This window comes from Triplophysa rosa, linkage group LG23 (genome assembly GCF_024868665.1).
Source record: "Triplophysa rosa linkage group LG23, Trosa_1v2, whole genome shotgun sequence".
Classification (NCBI taxonomy): Eukaryota; Metazoa; Chordata; class Actinopteri; order Cypriniformes; family Nemacheilidae; genus Triplophysa; species Triplophysa rosa.
Window position 1 is genome coordinate 3,417,356 of NC_079912.1, and position 17,364 is coordinate 3,434,719.

At 37.0% G+C, this 17,364-nt stretch overlaps 1 protein-coding gene across 1 annotated transcript in view; it reads right to left on the minus strand.

The window, feature by feature from the left end:
* Positions 1–1,828: 1,828 nt before the first annotated feature.
* Positions 1,829–17,364, minus strand: part of ofcc1 (orofacial cleft 1 candidate 1) — a 98,892-nt gene continuing 83,356 nt past the window's right edge. The window contains exons 18-20 of the mRNA XM_057323416.1: positions 8,155–8,325; positions 4,101–4,215; positions 1,829–3,916 (exon numbers count right to left, since the gene is read on the minus strand). Coding sequence (XP_057179399.1) covers positions 3,858–3,916; positions 4,101–4,215; positions 8,155–8,325 — 345 coding nt within the window. The 3' untranslated portion in view covers positions 1,829–3,857. The remainder of the gene's footprint in view (positions 3,917–4,100; positions 4,216–8,154; positions 8,326–17,364) is intronic.

Sequence of the window (17,364 nt, forward strand, 5' to 3'; positions counted from 1 at the left end):
ACTAAAGGTGCAGTCCGTAACTTTGCCAGGCTACTGTATGTAACAAACGTATTACCTTTGTGAATCATGGAATGGTAAGAAGACCATTTTTATGTACTTGCTCCGTAATTGATTTCTGATTAACCAAAAAAAGGACAAAGTTACAGATTGGAGCTTTACATTTAAAATTCTTAAACATATATTTTATATTATATTATAATATATTATACTTTACATCAGTCATAAAGTGAATGGGCATTTATATGAAATTGTTTATTTGTCGCATTGTAGCATTACGTTTCCACCAGTAAAACCCAATAGATTGTCATCTTAGTGAACCAGAGGTACTAGTTACAGATTTTACTTTGTTTTTCACTCACATCTATAAAGCACACATTGGAGAACAAAAAACACGCTGCCTCCCAATGAAACTTTTATTTTCTGATGTCACTGTTGGACACTGTTTTGTGATCTCAGAAAATATAATCTGCTTTTAAACATTATTTGATCTCACATTTAGTAATGTTTGCTTTGTCCCGTTGTTGTGCTGTCATTTATTTTTAATCTAAATTCAATTTGTTGGGGCAATGCCTGTGAGGAACATCCCTGATAGACGGATTTTCCAGACAGATGCGGTGCATTATTTTGAAAGGCTGTTTTGCTTTAACCGCTGTTAATGATGATAATGAAATGATGATAATAAACGTGCACTGCAGAGGATGCGCTAGCAGCTCCTCTAGTCCATCAGTAAAGCATGCACACTTTGAGTGATGACTTTCCTACAGGAACCAACAGCTGTATGTGCAAATCATGCATATAAATCAATTACCAGAGCCTATGTACTTTGAATGCACCCATTAATTAAGCAATGTCAGATACAATGAAGCGTGAAGTTCATTACATTTTTAGCATTCACACACAGGATTATTTGAAGAGAAGATGGCTTTACCTAATGATCAGTACCACAAGAGAATGGTGCTGCTGGAATGAGGAAAGAGAGAGGAAAGAGAATAAGGAAAGAGAATAACAGTGGTGGGCACACCACTGACTGTTTTTTTAAATCTTTCTGTTAGGTGTAGGGTTAGGAAATAAACGAAAAGTCTACGAAAAGTCCCCATAAAACATGGAAACCCAACACTTCAATTCTTTTAAAGATCTGGCAGTAAAGTAGCTGCCTGTGACCTCTGCATAATGAAATACACAAAAACATTTCCCCCATCATTACAAAGTTCCACGTCGTGACACGATTTGCATATTCATATATTTTTCTTCCTCTCCTTCCAGATAATTTCTCTCCACTGAACAGGACATCTGCCTCTGCCACTCCATAAATAAATAAATAACACAGGTAATAAACAAGAGCAAAATCCACATGATACATCCAGATGCTTGCAGTGTGACGTGACACAGGAGTTTAACGCTCCTTATTTGTTCAGTAGACCTAAATGAGGGTGACCAATGTTACAGCACATAAGAAAATTGCACAGAAACATATATATATATATATATATATACCATAAATAAAAAGCGACCCTGAAGCGACCCCACTAGCCTAATAAAATAATGTCTGTTTTAAGTTAAACTGTTCTTTATAAAGTAAAAGTACAAACAGCTTCTAAAGTGAAATATTTTGTAAAAGGCTTTATGTTGTGGAATGAATGAGTCCTGTTATTCAGCCTGTAGAATTGCCTCTATCATACACACTGCACCCATCTCTCGATTCAATATCAGCAGGGCTTCTTCAATATTGAATTATACAAAGTGCTTTTATGATATATTTCTGCCTTTAACTAGCAGCAGGATTGTGTAAATGTAAGAAGAAAACTTCAAAAAGTGCCCGTATGATGGTTTGGCTTTTATTTTCACTAAAATCAGCAAAAACACAGCAGAGAGAAACCGCAGGCATCTTTCTCAGAAACAACTGCTGCTGGGGACCCATTTGAATTTTGAAATCACTGTCATTAACAATCAAATGTTTGAAGCACTCGTATACATATGGGGGAAAACTGCACCCTAAATAAAAACTTATTTTGTTTGATCAGGATGACACCAAACTACTATAAAAGTAATATCAATTACATGCATTGAGAAGAATTGACATAATCTTTCATATGTACCCTACAGGTGTACAAAGCACAGTTAATCTCTCAGATTACCACAGATAAAAAAAAGTTTTTACCAAGTTTCTCTTAAAACATTTGTTTTCAAAGCATTAGCAGACATTAGTCAGCTAAGTAATTGTTACATCCATAACAGAATTGTCACATGCATAATGGTTCATATTCCACATAAATGGACACATGAAAACGATTGCATGGTCTAGAAGAGCAATCCCTTTTCCATTTGTTGGGTATGGGCTAATTATATTATATTAATGGTTTGTGCACTATAATTAATAGAAATCCTAATTGTCTCTCAAAAGCGTGCATTCTTTTTTTGTCACAACCATAAGCATGTATATTTTCTTCTTTAAAAACAGAAAACGTGTGTATAGACTGATATCTGGACTCTATCATCAGGGGTTTAGTAAAATATAAACAGATGATTTAATATATGGGTAAGAAAGAGTTTCTATTTCAAGTTTTGACTCACATCCATAATGCTCACATTGTCTAGTTTCTTTTTACTTTATCTACATGCCTAAATGAGGTGCTGCTAAGTGATAATACCTAATAAAATGATTTTACATATGTTTGTGTAACAACATTTCAACATTATTATATTTCATTATTATGTCATTACTATATGTAAATGTGTAACAAAAGCATGTGTAGTATGATATTTAATATAAATAAATATTTGTTAAATAGTCTGCCCCCATGTAGGAACACTACTGCTGCATCCTGTTATCTTTTTTCATAAATTCATGGATATTTGTGGATTGAATCTGTTTTTGGTCAGGCAGGAAGCACTCTTGAGCTGTAAAGATAAAAACACACTCAAAGCATCATCTCAGTCTCTGGTCACCAAACACTGATGTTCACTCCAGGCACATAAAAGACAGAAAAGTCTGCAAGCAAAGGAGAGTCATAAGCCTTGAGATGACCCAAACAGCTTTCCCCCAAACAGTCACAACTTTGGTCCATAATGGCCACCCATAAAGAAAATCATCATCAATGAAAATGACAGGTTATTAAGATCTAATATTAAGCAATGGGGTTTAATAATGATAGGTTATCTATAAAACCTTTACAACCTGGCTGTGCACGAACAGATTCAATCTCGGCCGGCCGCCACCGCTGACACATGTTAATAAGCCCACAACCTTTAATTAAGCAGTATATATAAGTAGGGTCCCATTAAGGGCTGATTTGTGGGCGAGTTCATTACGTCAAGCACCTGGTAGGAGACACATACTCAATACAAATCAAGGCAGACAGAATATTATCCTGCTTAATGTGGCCTCAATATTGATATTTTATCACTGTGTCTTGATAAGTGACTTTTAGAATCGTCATTTTTCATGGTATTGAAGTTGCCATGAAGATTAAACAGGCCACATTCGTGTCTACTGTATATGAAACTGTTACTTTACATTGTGACATATTTATGCTTGGACTGTATGGGCTTTACAGTCTAGTTGTGGTTTTCCCGTATACTTTGGAAGCCTGACTGGATAAACTGACCTAGGGGTCATACCGTACAGTAAAAACAAACAAACAAACAAAAATGTTAAGATTACTTGAAGTTATAGTGCAGAAAAATATTTATAACAGGAATGATTCCAATTTAACTTATTAAGTCAGTTCCTCTCAAGTCTACACAGGTGAAAGCTTAAAAACTTATTTTGTAAAGCAATAAGTGTTTTAGTTTGACTAACTATTTTTTCTTTCATTTTATCAGTCCATACAAATGTTTCTTGTAGACATTTGACGTTTTTAGCCTGGCTCTTTAGAGTCACAGGCACTTCCTCCAAAAGGCTCAACTCTGTGTGATCCTGTAACACACACACACACACACACACACACACAGACATAACAATTTTAAAAACAAACACTACCTCACTAATGTACTCATTCATATCTACAGTAGCTTTGAAAAAAAATGCACATTTTCAAAAGCACTTGCATTTAAAACTTGAATTTATTCACTATTAATGCCAGTGTTGTGTTGAAACTCACGCCAGACAGCTCTCCTTCTCTTTCTCTCTCTGAGATGTTTCACATTTCTCATCTTTTCATGTTCTACATGCACCTCTGACCTCTGAAAATCTGGACTATCACATTTCTCCATCACCTGCAAAAAAAAAAGAAAACCTTTCACATTGGCCTCATGAACTGTAATAATGTGTCTCAGGTGCGAACATCTAAAATGTCAAAAATATCATCTAATCTTTCTGAAGCACACTGACATTCTGAATCCTGAAGGAGAGATTGTGAATTTATTTAATTAGAATAATGTTTTCTGAGCATGCAGTGGTACATCGAGCCTGTGGCGTATGAGGCATCGCCAATCAAACCTACAGACGAATTATAAACACGGATGAGACACGGTAGGAAGAACTGATGTTTGTCAATGGCTGTAGCTGCAGGATTCTTTTAAAGGTTAAATCTTTCATATCCAAATTCTAATTTGGGTCAATGTCGGCTTCGGACGGCAGTCCTGAGCACTGACTCATAAATGAGAGCTGGATAACAGGGATCTTAATACACCATTATCCAAATGAAGAAATGACACATAAAATGTCACGATTGTTACCTTTCACACTGCACTGGGGGCAAACAATGACCTCCGGTCGAAGAGATCTTTGGAAAGCCTGTGGTCCAATAACACTCATAACGAATGATACAGGGGAGACCGGGGCTCGTTGTCATGATGGCAAGTAATAATCCTCTTTGAAAAATAATTACTGGAGTATGAAGTTTGAGGAGTACCCCCGGAAGCCCTTATTCACGACAGATGACAGATTTCTGACACAAGATGCTGTTTAATGTGAAAAAAGCGAACAGCGCTGCTATCACAGAGAATCTGTTATTTGTGGTTCTTTAGACAAACAGACTAGCATCAATTCATCAGCATCTTTCAATAGCCACCGACAGTTAAATGCCGTCTATTTGAAGAGTTGGCAGCATTCAAGGACAAACAAAGGACTCACAGAAACACAAACAGCGTGGCATGCACTGAAACCTCAAAAGCCACATGATAAAAACGGCTGGCATAAGTGAGTGTGTTTAATGCACGCTGGGTGCTCATCAGCGGTTTTGCCGAGCATTAATAATTTGTGTGAAGGTAATACTCAAGCTGTTGAAGCTGTAGTTGTGCATTTTTAATGGAAGTTTTACAGAAGTGGTGGCAGGCTTCACATATGCTCCAGTCGGCATATGGAAAGAAGAGATGATACAGCACAGTTGGCCAGAACGGCGCTTTCTGAGGCCACAGACACTTAAACACTAGCCCGAGAGGAAAGACGCGCGCTCGCGCACATAAACCTACTGCCGTTTTAGCACGTGGCGTAATGAATTCACGTCGTTTATGTCCAGCGCCATCTTGTTTCTGCAGATGAGGCGGATGTTGGCCCACTCAGAAGGGAAGAAGTAATTGGTATCGTGTTCAAGACTGAGCTATTATCTGCTCCGATGTGTAGTTACTCAGAGAACAGTGAACATCTGCTAAGTAATGTTTTGTTTTAAAGCCCACTCTTTAAAACTTTAATAGAAACATCACGAATGCATCGTAAAGTTGGTGTGGAATTGAATCTGATTCTAATCCTTTCTTTTATTTGCTGATACAGCTTATTTTCAGTGAAATGTAAATGTTCAGCATTCGTGCGCTTGTAAAGCTTTTACTCATTTACATTTTAACAGTTTGTGCATTCCATTGGAACAGAACCCATTGCTTAGTACTATGATATTCTGACGACAGAAAATATGATATTTCTGGAAGTCAACATATCATTCGATACAGTAGCATTGCAAAACAAAGCCAATAACCTACCAGGTAATTATTTCACCATGCACCAAATTATTCATTAAATAATCTCCCTTTATGTTCCACATATGAACGAGTCAAACAGGTTTTAAAAAAAATATGATGAGCAAATAATAAAATTAATTATAATCAAATAATAATTGTATACAATAATTTTTTCTTCACTGTGTAAAAGCATTGTTGAATGGCCACATGATATTGTATTTGTTTGGTGTGTCATACTTTTCAGTGACACACAGAGGGTGACAAAGTTTTCTTTACAATTCAAAGTAAAAGTAAAAAAAATATTTAGGAAACCAGCTGCACTTGGTTTTGGTAGTATACAACATCACAGAGTATAGATGTTGTCTTAGAGCAGCAGTTGCATAAAGCTCACAAGTGTGGCGGCTATAAACAGTATATCATCAAATCAAATGCTAATAAAACAATAATAAAATAATTTTTGGTTACTGTATATCTTGCAACTGATCTGCTAGTATCTTGGTGTTGCCAGGACCAACAGAACAACATGAACACAGAGAGATAATGCATTGTGGCAATTCCAGTCCATTGTCTGTTGAATTTTAACAAAACAAACCTCAAGAGTGACACTCAAAGCAATGTGAAAGACTGAGAAAATTCAAAGATCCATGAAAAAACGACGTATCCCATGATAAATCTATTTTTAACTGATTCTAAAATACATTTTAAACATTAATATTGTGTTGTTTAAAAATGTATATGAACTTGCTTTGGTTTGCAGTATTCAAGATCTGCAAACATTGCATCTCTTGTGTTATTTTGATTAGTTTGTCAAGTTTAAATTTTCTGCAAATAAATACTAATTAAATACTTTTATTTGGAATTAAGGAGCCTTCCCAGAATATAACCCATATTATAATTTTTCATTTAACACAGCTATTAAAAGTAAACTGAGAAAAAAAAACTAAAATTGAAGTGGTCTCTTAATTTCTTTAGAAATGGTACAAGGAATGATTTACGGATTGTTTATGTCTGCAAAGATGCTTGGGTGCTAGCACTAATAAAATCAACTTCAGAGGAAATTAATTACAACCATATTTACTTTCTTAACTTTCTTACACAATCATGTTCTTATCTAAACAACTCACCAGTGGACATTTTTCCAACTCAATCACAATTTACAATTTTACGAGGTGGCTAATTCATATAAATGTATATGTTTTCCACTTCATACAAGTTTTTACAAAATAGCCACCATGTAAATTTCGTAATACAGAATGTTGCTAAACATGCGCAAAGTTCAGGAATTCACATCAGCTTCTAAAGTCATTTGTCATGTAGTATTATCAGTGATGTGTTTGTGGTTCTTGGGGGCCGCCCCTCAGACTGATAAATATGCCGTGCGTTCTGTGGCGTTCTCATCAGTCACAAAGCAGCTCAGGACGCCATTAACCGACCACACTGCCTGCAAGCAAGCCGTTGACGCACACGCAGCATAAATCTGCTGTTTTTGACACAGAAGTTCTAAAATATTAATTTTGTTAGGATGATCCAGGTTGCTCTCGGGGGGGATGAGAGTTAATTCATGTGCTTGCAGTTGTTACCAAGCAGAATCAGTGGTACATTTAATTAGACAGCAATCTGGACAGCAGTTTGCGCCCTGCTGTTCAACTACGTTTAATAACGTGTGAAACAGTAGAGAAGCAAGGTTAGTGAATAAGACCTCTTATAGATTATTAGATGAAGTTACAGAAAAAGGAAATATCACACAGTCTGTGGATTTCTGGATTGCGTATGGGCGACGGTATACACATCTAGTTGTCTTCCAAAACCTATATAGTCTATCTCGACTGCACTTTAGGACACCATACATGTAGGTGCACTCCGGATGCTGATCCAAATTGCAGGCAGCAACATTATGCTGCTTTTTAAGATTGAAAAAAATCTTGATCTTTTTTGCCCAATTTGGCCAAAATTTCCTTCACTGTGCCTTTAACTAAAAATCACTCCCAGAATTCATGAAAATAAATATCTAATTATAAATAAATAATAAAAAAAATTATAATATATGATATTATAATATTATGAAAAAACAATACTGTACTTAGATAAAATAAAACATAGCCAATATGATGGAAAATATTGATGGAACACTTATGCCACTTATGAGGTTCCATGTTCATTTAGGAAACAAGCGGCCTATGTAGACTACAATCCTGGTGACTTGGTTTGGGAACAAAGCTTTTCTTTTTGCTCTCTGAAGGATGTGGAGTAAGTGATACCCACCTCTATAATTGATCCATCAGGCTGTCGAAGGAAGTGTCTGTAATGTTGGCGCAGGCCGCTCAGGTGAAGATTGTAGATGGACAGATGGGTGCTGGTCTCGCACCCTCTTACAGGCTGTGCAAGTCTTGCAGCTGGCTCCTCCTCAGTCCAGATGTAATCATACACTGCCACCTATAGCGACACCCAAATCCATATACCTTGTTAGAGACCACCCCAATACTGGTAAAGAATACTCAATGGAGTATTGAATGAAGACTGAAGTCAAATCTGAGTGTTGTTTTACTGACAGGAAGCTACTTTTAAAATATCAGCAACTGTGTGGGCACTATAGGCCTAAATGCCTGTATCGGTGATGTAATAATGTCAGGGTCTTAGGTAAATATAAGAATGTCAAAAAATGTATATAAATCTTGCGGCAAGAAGAAACACTCTGGCTGCGTGTTCATGTAGCTGCATGCGTGTGTGTGTTCAGGTCAAGGGTGGATCTGAGTGCAACTGCATGCTTGCACAAATGCTCACCCTGACGCAATTACCTGCCCTACCTGCGGCCACAGATCAGCACGCTGTGAGATGAATCCAAACTCGGCTAGTTGACAGTAATGTTCTGTAATTTACAGCTGTGCTTGTGAGGTGATGAGCTCTAGCTGAGAGACGCAGGAATGTGGCGTGTCAGGTTTCTGCATGACTCACAAATCTCTGACCCTGACACAACATTAACACAACTCTCCAGCCTATAATAACCTCTCTTACAGCCTAATCACTAAATGAGGGAGAGTGTCCTGGATCGCTCATTAGAAGTGTCCAATGGCATACCACCATCCTAACTTATAATATTTTTTAAAACTGTAAATGAATCCCAACATATATTTTCCTCATTGAATATCCTGTTTATATATCAGATTGTGAAAATACATCAGATTGTCAAAATTTTGAACAGTAAGTAATTTTATTAAAGAATCGATGAATTTATAAAACTATTGGGTAACGCTTTAGATTACGGCCCGCAATGTACCGCATAAGAAAACAGGATTTATAGCGTAACTAATTGTATCTGTAGGTAAAGGGGAACAACAGGTGCGGTTCTAAGGTGAGTGGATATCTGGCGCTTAGCCCAGAGATCTCCACATATGTGTTTGAATACAGTGGCGTAGCAAGTCAGGCGCGGGCCCATATGCAAAAACTTTTAATGGGCCACCTCCAACTGTTTGAGACCGCGTTGTGTATTACTGGACATCGGTTGTTTTATGGGATTTAAACGTTGATGCGCGTCAATCGCAGACCCCAAGGGAGCGCAAACTCCCAAGCGCCAGAAAGAGGGAAAAAGCGATGCAGTCAGCGTTTTGCACAAACTTTTACACGTGACATGTGAACGGCCCTATCTTTTCTACGATAAAACAGTTGTCAAACATTAAACATTTAGCTAATTACATCGCGCTGGCTCTTTCACAGTTAAAGCGGACCTTAACCTCGGCTTCTGTCCATAGTAAATCCCACCTTCTTTCATTTGTTTGGCCACGAGCTCATTCAGAGTCCGTATAAATTAAACTTCATTCCATTTCGACACAGCAATGTAAACAAAGTAATATTGTACATTATACAATAATAACAAGAGTGTAAATTATTATATGTATTAAAATTATTAAATAGATGACAAGTAATTGGGACAATAAAGAACTCTCTTCTCCCCTTAACCTCACCATATACTTTATTATTAAACACCTGATAGCCATTTTCAAATATTTTCTTCATTTTGTTGAAAATAAATACCTGTATGATCTAAAATGTCACGTGAATGTAGTTCTTCAAAAGGAGGATTCGATCTTGCATTCACATGGACCGTAAGTATTATCTGTCACACATCTGTCACTATACCACAGAAGCTGCTCAGAATTTGGTATTGTTTCTACGGACACAACATGTAAACGGCCCCTAGGTGATTCACACACGGCATGGTAATAAAACATTCGGGGCTTAACTGAAAATGTTCGGGGCTTCAGCCCCGTTAGCCTACCCCTAGCGCCGCCCCTGGGGAACAATAAGCAAAGTTTGAGGAATAAAGAAGTGAGGAAATTAAAAAAAAATTATACTGTAAGTATTTTAAAACTAAGGGGTAACTAACTTAATATAATGTGGTATGCATGACCTGCAGTATAACAATCTTAGTGTGAACATACACTACATTTATGTAATCACAATGTACCCATAAATAATCTGTGGATATTAAATAAGTACAGGGTTCTTATTTTATTATTATACAAACATGAAATAAGGGGAAATTATGTGTTCAGTTTTTGCCCCAGCAAAACAGCACAAATGATGCACGCAGACTGTCAACTGTAAATTTGACTTTTGAGTTTTGACTGATTTTAGGATTGTTGGTCACAAATAATTTCTTTTAATTATGAGTTATTAAGAGTTATTTTGATGAGTTTAATTTGTAAAATCAATGTTGATCTTTTGACACTATAATCAAGTATTTTTAGAGCGGTTTGATTTGGATGTTTATATGGCATGCAGTTCCCTCATAAATATATATTTTAAATTTTCCTTACCTCTTTATTCCCCAAACTTTGCATATTGTTCCCCTTTACCTACATATATGTACTGTAGGTGTACATTATTGTTACAATTAGTTATGCTATAAATCCTGTTTAATTATATGGTACATTGCGGGCCATAATCTAAAGCGTTAACAACTAGGGAGAATTTTTCATTTCTAAACGTGAAGAAAAAGGTCATGATCATCAAAGGTACACGTGAGATTAGCTGAATTAAAGAGAGACTAAATTGTAAAATACAAGAAAGATCATGTATCTATCTCTTGTGCCTCTGCAAGCGTGCGTATGTGTGTGTTGTACCTGTAATGCACTGAAACACAGCAAACAACAAAGCGTGTAACATGGTATATAGGTCATGGATCTCAGATGCATTGGTGTGTGAAGATCATAGCGTCTCTCACCCAACTGGGCCAGAATCACACACTAGTGACACTGTTTTACACACCCTCTCTGACCTCAAACACAGACACATGCACACTATACATATACTCAGCATATATCAATGCACTGAATGCAACTATGTGCAGATTTGCTATTCTTTACATGCATCTTTATGTAGTCACTAACAAAGTACCATAATATTACCACTCTGATACTATTATTGTTTAAATTTTAAGGGGTCGTTCACATTTCGCGTCTAAAACTGTGCGGGGAGCTTGCGCTCTCCTGGCGCCTGCCATTGCTATCAAATGTTCTAGAGACAAATTTGAATAAACAGCCAAACATGTTTCTTTTAAGTCTAAAATACACTGTACTGACCAATAAAAGTTCAGTCCAGGCCTGGATGACCAATAAGACAGAAACATCCAAAGCAAGCAGGTCTATTTTCAGCCAAATATAGATCAGCGACCAAACGAGCACATAACTAACTTTCTCTCTCTTTGTTTTGCTTTACCCTTTCTCACCAGGAAGTTTTTCAGTCTGCAGTCAAGTTTATAAACTCAAGGTGACCCCTTAATTGGCTCTGTAATTACGACTCCTCTAAAAAACACAGGTCTTGTCAAGCAGGGTCAAAGCCAACAGGAACTTTAATTTCACTGTGTAACCATGTCGTGATTTCCCGACTACTTAAGACTGTTGGCTAAACACAAGTCGTGCTAGTAAGGAGTTTGAGAGTCATTACTGCATGTAATTAGACACCTCTTAAATACAGGCTGCCTAGAGAGAAGGTTCACATTCAGCATTGGCACATGACACATCAAACTGCATTAGAAAGACATCACAGAGCAAATTACAAACACCTGTTCATGTGTGGCCTGACAGGTCCTGAAGGATCCACTGTTTACTGAGATTTCAAATGCGGCCTCCATTGTGTGTTGGTTGTTCATACGGGAATGTACTCATACTGTTATGAACTAGTTTGACTAGTTGGTCTTATGAAGACTGTGTAGAATAAGATTTTAAAGAAGGTTTAGGAATAGTACCCCCCAAAAAATGATGTCATAATTTACTCACCTTCATGCCATCCCATTGTATATGTTTTTTTGCAATCAAACACAAATTGCTGTTATTTTATATTCTTATTCAGCAGTCAACATTTTAAAGCTCCAAAAAGCACATACATCCATGTTAAATTATTTATTAAATGCAAGTTATATTTTGAGCTTATTTAGGTAAAGAAAACCAAAATGAACCCATGAGGGCGCTAATTTTAAATAGGATGGCATGTTGATGAAATACTTCAAATCTCATAGATGATAAAATGTCAGGTGATTAGTTGTCTTGTGATATTTTAGGTTGTTGATTTTTTCAATTTCGCTAAATAAGCTCAACGTATTAATGGTTTTACACACACAAAACACGCAGGATATATTTATTAACCTACTGCAATAATTAGGATTACTTTTAAAATGGATGGTTGCTGACTTTTTTATGGATAGTGATAGAAATTTCTATACATTTTTTAAAGACTTAGTTTGTGTTTAACTAATAAAAAGGGATACATATTATGTAGCATGATGGCGAGTTCATTCTAAATTAATTTTCATTTTTGGGCGAATCATTCCTTTGATGGGGATGATGCCATTCAAAAAGCAGTTCAGACATTTGTTTTCTGCAAAGGAGTCATACGGATAAAAAATAGCGTGAGCGTGAGTAAATGAAGAAAGAAGTGTTTCTGTAATCTGCATGTGTAATTCTACTGTCAGGAACATTAAAGCACACAAGCAGCATTCTGAGCAAGCATCATCTTGTCTGAAATGTGTTTGGCGGGCGCATTTTTCCAACGTTGTCTTAGTGCTGTCGGTAAGTGCTTGACTCAATGTCTGGGTGTTCTCAGGGAACCCATCTGTGGGTTAAGCAGATAGCATTCAAGTGAGCTAACCTAATTCTAACCAATCAAGCTCCGATTTATTGTGGACGTCTGTATTCAAAAATCTGATAGAGTCCATATCAGTCTCTTTATTTGAATCTGGAGAGACAGCCATTGCTTCTTTGAGGACTATAAACATCAAACCATGTCTCCCAGCCGCAACATAAATTCAGATTTTGCAAATGGAGAAGGAGAGAAAGACAGGAGAGTGAAAAACAGCGTCTGGTGTTCCATTCTACTCATATGAGTCTGTGCCTGTGCCCAAGCAAATGAGATTACACATCTCCATATTTGTAAAAATGGATATCCAAAATTGATAAGTGCATTATTTAAGTGCGGGTGCCTCCTCACGACAATCCTAATACACTGACCAGTGCGTATAAAAGCAGCAGTTTAATGGAGTAATGATAACTGCATGCCCAGAGTCAAAAAGAGAGTCTAAAACAGTGGCAATACATTCCGTGAATTAAAATGTACCAAAATATTATTGCGGACAACATCATAATCAAAGCAAATAGACCCACTGCTTCAAATCATGCAGATTTATAAGCATTAGTATTTTTTGTGATGCTATAAATCTACAGTACGTCATTTTTCTACACTATTATTTTTTCTCAATTCTTCTAGAGGAGAATCATCTAATAATTTTTCATAAGAGTAAAGTTGTGGAGATCACAGAGATGCATCAGCACACTATTACATACTAGAGACAGAAATGCTTTAGAATGAAAAAAGTGCAACTTAAATCTCAACTTCTTATTGGTCAACAAATACAGTATGCATTTTATGGCAACTTCTGGTGGCATGACAGAAGTTGTTTTTCTTAACATACTAAATCAAAAGTCTGACATTGTAGTTTGTCAAGTTACTTTAAGTATCCGTCCCAGCAGTCTTTTCTGTACCTCCCTTTATACCCCAAGCACATCTGCTCTTATTTTCAAGACAAAACTCTATTGACCTTGCACTCTTGCGCTCCCTCAGAGCAGCTTATATATAGTGCCGCTCTGCCACTGGAATCTGCCGCTTCTCAGTTCTGTCCCACTTGGCATTAATTTACAGTGGGAAAATAATTAGAATCTCACTTTTGCAAAGAGTGGAGTGAAAATGTAAACAATGCTTCCCTGCGGGCGAGTGCTTCATCACGTTGACAGGTGCATTTGAATGAGCCTGTGTGTGTGTGGTGTGTGGCGGACAGCCTGGGTTATTTATGTGGAAGTTGCACATGGCAGGCCTGGTACAGTGTGATGGGCAGACTACAGCAGAGGATCATGGGTAAGAAGTAGGAGAGCTATAGCTGGCATCACAGCAGAGGTAAGACATGGGTCCAGTGAGGGCATTCAGGGGCTTGGATGCTGATACAGTGATACTCTAAGCAAAAATAAAGACATCGGAATTCAATTACACAGACAATGATTCATGTTTTCAGAGGCTGTGCTGTCGTAGTTCTTTTTTATGGAGATCTTACATTTACATTGCATTTAAATAACATTTTTGTCTCATGTGTTTCTAATCAAAAGTTTGTATTTATTTTATTTTATTTTTTTCTATTCTATTCTATTCTTTATTATTTTATTTTATTTTATTATTAATATTTTTATTATTAGTATTATTATATACATTTCCATAACTAACTAACACTGACCATTGCTATTATTACTGTATTTTGTCGCCGTCGGGCGGAATCCTCGTATCTCCAAAACCATTATTTTTCAGGAAGTTAAAAAAACTGCATATTTTTTGAGTTATTAAACATTGTATCATTAAAGTTGGTATTTTACCTTATATTGCTAAAATATACTGTTGTGTACCAACATTAACACAACATTTCCCCAAAACCATGTCTAATCGGAGATACAAGGTTTATAATTTGGGAGCAGGGAGATACGAGATTACGCTGTCATTGATAAGAATGGTACGGAAACAGACGTCGCTGCTGCCAGCAGTGTTCATCAAAGTCTGCGGTCGCGTTGAGCCTTTTGACAAGAGACGAGGCTTTAAAAGCTAATGAAAGCTATTGATTGTGGTTACATACATCTTCCTAAACTCTATTTTAAACGTTAGAGCTATGAGTGATGCAATACCAAAATAAAACGTTAAACAGGCTGTCTAATATAGGCAGAAATTAATCTGCACGCAAATAAAGTCGGTGGTCGCGTTGAGCCTCTTGACAAGAGAAAAGGCTTCAATCGTTAACCAAAGCTAACGACTGTGGTTACATACATCTTCCTAAACTCTATTTTAAAGGTTTAAGAACTATAAGTGATGTAATACAAAAAACGATGAGCTGACTAGGCTGTCTAATAGGCGGAAATTAGCCGAATCTGCTCGCAAATTTACCTTCGTGGCTCACGGGCTTCCTTCTGCACCGAAGCATTACAGCTATCAATTTTTAACAAAACAGGCCTACTCAAATGTATCTAACCTAACTATTTTCACTCGTTATTGTCTAAAAAACTTTCAACCAGGAGACATAATGCCGAGAGGCTCCCGCGGAGTGAAGAAGAGGTGGAGTTACGAGATTTGCTCTCAAGCTATTTTCAAAACTTTAGATTGGTTAATAATTTGTAAAAATAACAGACCCACATGGGGACTGACCAATAGCATCGATTTGTGAAAAAATATGAAATTGACCAAATTTGGACATAGGAGGTGTCCGCCCGACAGCGACGATTTATTGCTTGTGAGCAATGGACAGAAGAAACACTGGCCTCCTCTGATAGCTCAGCCCGTTTACCTCTGTAAACCCATGCTAATATAATGCCAATATAGCTACTGTGAAGCATGCTTGACTAAAACGGCACTCGTAGAGAGAGGAAGGGAATTATAAACCAAACAGGCATGAATATTTAACTTTAGTCTCCAAACAGAGAGAGATAAAGAGATGAAGATAGCATCTGAGCTCATGATAATCTGCCTCATGCATCTGCATAATTCACTGTTACTAATCTGCTTTTATATAAATGCCTAAAAAAACAATTTAATCCATAAACAACTCCGGAAAGGAGTTCCGCTCACTTGCATGAGCCATTGATGCCTGGAAGTGAAACTTTTTTCCAGGTTTGTTTGGAGGGGATGTTGGCTAAATGCTGTAGAATCAGCATTATTTACATTTTTTACTGCATGCACTCTTATCTGCATATACAGGGTTACTCGAGTATCAGTAAACAAATAAGAGAGGGCTCATATTTCTATACAAGACATTGGACTGATCAGAGTGATGTATTTGGGTTTTAAATTTAAAACAGATTTGATGCTCAATAAATTATTCTTATTCTAACGAAACCTACCCAACCCTAATCCTTACCTAACAGTCTAATAATACTCTAATAAATCGTAGTTGACATGCAGCGTTAAAGTTAGTAGAATTAGAAGTAGAATTACAAGTTAGTATTTAAAAATAAAGTATACATTGTGTAGTAGGAAAAATAAGTCACAGACATGTAATACAGGCCCGGTTTCACATACAAGGCTTAAAGCTAGTCCCAGACTAAAATGAATGTTTGATTTATCTTAACCGAATATAACTTGCCCAGAAATATCTTAAAACATCAGTGCCATTGTTTTGTCTCAAGATGCACACCAGTAATGTATTCTTCTAAGGCATTTTTATAAAAGCGACATAAACATCTTAATTCAACTAAAGCCCTATTCGCACGGGATTAGTATTATCTAGGGACCTCTGGTCATTTGTAATAATTGCAGAGATTGTCTGTGATCATGTTGCGCATTCGCACTGGATAAGTGAACTCGGTGATTTTACTCGAATTTACTGACTTATCTCCCAGAAATGACGTGAAGGCGCTTCCCTCTTTCTTAACATGGCACGAAAGAGCGCTTAACACGGATGCGCTGTCTGACAGAGATTCACCGACGCCGCCTTTAGCCCGTTACTGTACACACCAGGCTGGACCTCGCGTTGCGTTTTGCCGCGTCCCACAGTTTAGAAGCTGTCTATCTTCATTGAACATGTCAAAGCAACTGTTTCAAATCGCGCGAATAAGAGCTTGATTACATAATGTAACGCTAGACAAAGGATGTCAAAACAAACGGATGCTGCGTTAATTGCGTTAAATATTTTTCACGCGTTAATTTGAAAGAATTAATCGCATGCGTTAACGCGTTACTGTTGACAGCCCTACTTGAAAGTCTTGTCGTTGTAGGTGTAGTTGTATGTAAACAGAAGAATATTCCTTACCGCATGCTGCCATGCATGTCATCCATCTCCATATATTCCTTCTTTTTTGTTTTGCTCTTCTGATCCTGTCATGTTTTTTTACAGTGAATATTTTCTCTCTGCCAATATTATTGTTGTCTGGTATGTAGCGACATAACCCAGCACCC